Source organism: Sinocyclocheilus rhinocerous, unplaced genomic scaffold (genome assembly GCF_001515625.1).
Source record: "Sinocyclocheilus rhinocerous isolate Xijiao unplaced genomic scaffold, SAMN03320098_v1.1 scaffold875, whole genome shotgun sequence".
NCBI classification, from domain to species: Eukaryota; Metazoa; Chordata; class Actinopteri; order Cypriniformes; family Cyprinidae; genus Sinocyclocheilus; species Sinocyclocheilus rhinocerous.
The window spans coordinates 607,826-613,425 of NW_015659463.1; the positions used below are offsets into that span (position 1 = coordinate 607,826).

A 5,600-nucleotide genomic window follows, 5' to 3' on the forward strand; every position below is an offset into this window, starting at 1 on the left:
CTTTCAAAGTAAATATCAAGACCGTTAATAATGTTGTTAGTTTTACCATCAGTTCAAGCCCGAAAGGGCAACAGAGTCGCGTGACAGACGCAGTGATGATGCAGTACACAAGCCGCGGTTAAGACAGCTGACGTGCTATGATTTCTGACAGACAGCTCACTCTCCTGTGATGTGACCCTGTTCCCCTCACACACACACAAAGCGTTACTCTGTGCTGCGCAAAACTCCGCACTTGAACAGTCAATAGCAAATACTTAAACTAATAACAAAACATACTTACAGTCACTGATTCAGAAGCGCCAGATTGTTATAGCAAAGTCGGAATGGACCCATTTTTTTTTTTAGAAATAGCCTTTGTGCACAGCCAGCCTCGTACTCTCCTAGGTTCACAAAACTGTCGTCCATAAAATGCGTTGCACAAATTCGAACATTTGGGTTGTGCTGTTCTGTTGTAAACAGATCTTAACAATGACTCCTAATTGCATCTACTTCCGGAAGGCCAAATAAAGTGCTGCACATTTGGCGGCATTACGCAAATATTTCCACATCGTGGCGTAGACATGTGGGGGCGTGTTTGAACGAGGCGTTTTAGCCCGGTCTGGATCAGCCTTCTCTTTTAGATAGAATAAATCCTTTTGAGCTTTGTAACTCTGCAGATCGTATACATGCACAAACAGCTACATAACACATTAAAGAAAAGGAAAAATAGAAATCGCATCATATGACCCCTTTAAGCACAAATAAAAGCATTAAAGTGCTATCATTCACACCAATAAGCAGAAAAAAAGAAACAGGCCAAGTCAAAAAAAGAGGAACCATCATAATGAAGGACAGCTGGTGGCTGGTTATCAGCATTTCCAACTAAAGCACGACTGGCATATGGTTAATAGCTCCACAAGCAACAGAACTGGAACGGTGACGGATGTGGTCTGCTAAATGACTCTAGAACACACAGGATTCCCTTTACATGGCCTCAAGATATTCCTTTGGACTTGCAAAACAAGAGCAGACAGCATAAGGCATTGCATTTATTTTCAATAAACAACTGCGTTCACTAGCAGAGTTGCTGTAATAACTCAAATTCTTCTTTCACCCAAGCAGCAAATAAAACTCTCGTTCAGTGCCAACATTCCAGCCTCAAAAGCGATTTAATAGGCCAGTGGACAGCAATGCAGAAAGCATTATTACATCCTGGCGAAAGTATTTATCATGTCCACTGCCTTTCAACAGCCATTCAGATGAGCTTTGCACCCTAATAACAACTGAATAAATAAATAAAAGCAAACCTATTCATATGCAAATCACCTCATGCCTAATTCATAACAATCATTAGCAAGACAACTGGCATGGCCATTACACTTAAAAAATAATTAAATAATAACAGTTCATGTTATCTTTTAAGATAATGATTAAGCTATTAAGGTGACAAAATACTTTATGTAATAAATCTAAAATTATTTTTTTCCAACTTTTAAATGAAAGATTATTGGAGTATGTTTTATAAGAAATTTTAAACATACTCATGTTTAATTCAATGTGTTACTTGCCATTTATTTGTTTGTGAAATTTACTAGCAATTCCTGAGAGAAAATTGTTTCTACACCAACATTAATAGCTAGAAAGACAAACTGGGAAAACAAACAAACCAAAAAATAAACAAAAAAGTTTGTCACATACAGGTATATACAGGATACAAATCCAGAAAAAAAAAGAAAAAGAAAAAACCTCTTGGGAGGTTATCGATATCACTGCCACTTTTTTTTGTTTGCCCAACATGTATCTTTCTAACTAGAGATTATATTTTATATCAGCTAAGGTGGTGAAAGCTACACTCAAATATTCAAATATAACCAACCCCTATGCCAAATCGAGAATATCCACTCATACTTTGCCTATTACTGAGGTTTAAAGTGTCCATGTCATGTTGAGTTTAAGCCACACAAACTTGTCCAGTGGCTAAAGAGGAGGGACCTGGATGAAAGTGGTGGACCATTTAAATCCGCCGAACTGTGTGAAATCCCAAAAGAAGGGCTGGTCAAGGTCAGGAGGGGTCAAATTCCTCAGGAAAACGCTAAAGAATGGAGAGGGAGGGGGATGAAAGGAACACAGACTCTTCTGCATGATTTTGAGGAATGCTGCGGCCTTCTCTGCCTCGAAGGACAAGGCCTGTGGTGCGTGTGAGCTTGTTCTCACATTCCCACCCGAGATTATATCACACCATCCGATGTACTACTAACAGTGCAGCTGGTTTTACTGTTCTATTACCCGTGGATTACACAATATTACACACTAAAACCATGGACAGACAAGGTCAAGACGCAATACAAAAGTTGCATCTGTTGGTGTTTAAGTATAGATAAAGATCTGCGGCAACACCTTTCCAAAGGTCTGTGAGAGAATGGAAGGTTTGGGCCCAAAAAATTTGCATTTTGACTTGTGTGAGGGTGTGTGTGTGGCTGGCTGACTGACCCAGCAAGCACACTGGGTGGCATTTGTCTTCTATTTCAGCTCCAAAAGACATCTGCAGCAAGCTATTCTTTTGAGTTATGAAAGAACTGGCCAACACAAAGCTGTGGCATCCCATTCACAGGTGTTCCAGTGGGTGATTCCATAATGAACAGATGGAAAATTAAACCTCATGGACTGAATCCAGTCTAATCAAATAAAGCTATAAAAAAAAATCCCTGAGGGCAAAAACTGTCACATGAAAGCCAATGCTACTCATGAGGTTACTTAAACAAATACGCGCAAGACTAGTTTGGTGTCAAAAGCCATTAAACTACTCTCTTAAATATATTTCGTACACACCTACATAAATATACACGCACACAAATTGAATATCACAAATCCACAACTCCACGACTAATTGTTCCTTGTCTAATCTTACACTTTTTTGCACTAATCTTACACTCAAAAAAAGGTTTAGTTGGGGTGCGCGCCCATTGGAAAATGCGACCAAAGACCGAGAAGACTTGTCTGCACGTTTGACAATTAAACTAAAGCTAAATGATTAATCTAAAGTGTTACGTTTGTTGAACATATAACTTAGAAGCCTTTGTTGTTTCAACAGGTCTGTTGTCAGGGAGCTAAAGCTTTAGCTAGCACAAGTGTAACACCTTTTTTCCCCGTCATTTGTAATTAAAGAAACCAATTTTACTCGACTATACCCTTAGTATCTTAACTGAATGTAATATAAAGTTAAAATTCACAAGACACTCACCGATTCAGCGAAAACAGCAGCAGCCGCAGACAAAACCAGCATGAGGTAAACTTTCAACATCTTCTCTTCAAAATAAAAAGCCCCGATGCCGAAAGTTGTTGTCAGTTTCCGATGTGAATCACTTCTATAAATCAAAATAAACCGGTCCTGGTTTTGTAACTCCTTTTTTATGTCGATTCAATGAGATTTATATCGCGTATTTCTTACTGCTATCCTCTGTGTTTGTACGCAATATTCCTGTGTAATGATTGATCCAGTTTGGTTTTATTTAGAGCCGTGACCAACCTAAAACCCGCCCTCTTCGTGTGCAGCCAATCAAGACACAGGCAGAAGCAGTGACGTGTTTTCGGAAACTCCGGACGCAACAGGTTTACAACACAATACATTAGAATCCATTATGACGACGAAGTACGTTGTAAACAGAAATTTTACGATGATTAGAATAAGTTTTTTTTTTTTTACTATATAAAACAATTGTTTTAAGATTAATCTCGTATAAATGCAAAATCCTCCGTTCTCTGACAATTACACGTGGTTAACGTACTTAATATCCGTCCTTAACTGACCAAAATGAAATTATGGAATCATGACTAGCATGTTTGAAGAAGTTTTAGGAAGAAGAATTAGAAAAGAGAGACGCTTGTGGAAAGTTCAATGACGTAAACTTCCGGGATTTTTTGAGAGTACTTTTTGATTGTTCTTCCCTTTTCCCTTAAGCATTCTGAAAAACGAAAACCACAATGATATTTAGATGCTATTGCTGATAAAAAGAGTTTTCTTTTCTGTTCTTTTTTTCTTCTCTACTGACAGAAGTTCTTAAACTAGACCAGATGGCTTGCTGGTCTTAGTTGGTTTAAGCTGGTTTTAGCCGGTCGATGGTCTCCCAGCCTGGTGGTCAGCATGCTGATCTCCAAAATCCTCCAGCAAACTGACTAGGCTGAGACCACTTAAGACCAGCAAACCATCTCACCATTTGACGAGTTTATTTTCTTTTTTCGTTTAATAAATGTCAGTTACATTCAGGTTTAGGTGGTGTTGCATCATAGAATTAACAGTTGTCATTTCCACTAAAAGGCGTCAGTTTGGTTCTCATCCAGTCACAGTAACTGGAAAATGATGGAATAACTCACTCTTACCACAGCATTTCTATTCTAGCATGACTTTGAACTTGAAACCACTTTTGCAAGTCCCAACATGACACTGTCAGTGAATAGAGCTTTACTCCCAAATCCACTTTATTACAGTAGGCTAGCCTAAATCATCTCCTGGCAATCACTGAAATCATCAATTCTTTGTAAAGTCATTAGAAATATACTCTATTGCAAAGATTAGAGTTAGGCATTTTTTTTAAATTAGGTTAATCATCTAAGCATGTCTGCAATGTGTCACTATTTATGATTCCCTATTTGTAAGAATAGTGGCTTAGAATGCAATGCAAATCATTCAGTACAAGTCACTTAATCAGTAAATCAAGACTGTCATGCTAAAGTCTTTCATGTATGTAAATGGTCATTGTATAGGACTTAAAGTTCAGAAATAATACTTGCTGTGTCAAAATCCTCTTAAATGCCTAATTTACCTGGCAAACAAACTTGATTCCGATTCAGATTGACTTGTTAGAAGTGGCTGGGTGAATGTAATGGTATTACAACTGACATAATACTCTAATCTTGATTCTAATCTGAATAATTGTAAAAACTCAAACATACATTATTATTAATGCAATGTTAACAATCTATATATACATACATTCATGCACTTCTACAGCAGTTCTCTTTATATATTTCAAAACAACAAATCACCAATTATCTTCTTATGTCCTCATTGTCCACCGAGGAATCTTGCAGTATTTCTTGCTTGATTACACTATGTGTTCTTCACATCTGCTCATACAGCAAAGTTTAAACATCAACTTCAGATTGCTTGTAAAATTGTGGAAAGCTCTTCTACGCTCAAACCAAGTTGTAAAAAGTACCAGCTGCGTCACTGACCGGCTGCTCATGAGGTCTCAGACTGTCCTATATTAAGAAGTGCGAGAAGAATCTGGCCTGATTTCAGCCTTGATTTGTTTAGTCTGGGACTAGAGTACATTTTAAACAACGTAAAGGAAGTGTTCTGAAAAATGCAAGAGATGAACATGTTTTTTAAAGATGGTATTTGCCTTAAGACTGAGAGTGCAGAGTGAAATACATTTGTGAATGCATACAATGTGAGAAATGCGGACATAAGTCGGACATAAGGGGAAGTCGTGGCCTAATGGTTAGAGAGTCGGACTCGTAACCCAAAGGTTGCGGGTTCGAGTCTCGTACCGACAGGGAGTGTAGGTGGGGGGAGTGAAGGTACAGCGCTCTCTTCCACCTTCAATACCACGACTGAGGTG

General features: G+C 38.3%; 1 protein-coding gene across 1 annotated transcript in view; it reads right to left on the reverse strand.

The window, feature by feature from the left end:
• The window catches only part of LOC107723923 (syndecan-4-like), a 13,653-nt gene extending 10,178 nt beyond the window's left edge, over positions 1-3,475 (reverse strand). The window contains exon 1 of the mRNA XM_016532652.1: positions 3,221-3,475. Within this exon, the coding sequence (XP_016388138.1) occupies positions 3,221-3,280 (60 nt within the window). The 5' untranslated portion in view covers positions 3,281-3,475. The remainder of the gene's footprint in view (positions 1-3,220) is intronic.
• Positions 3,476-5,600: the final 2,125 nt, after the last annotated feature.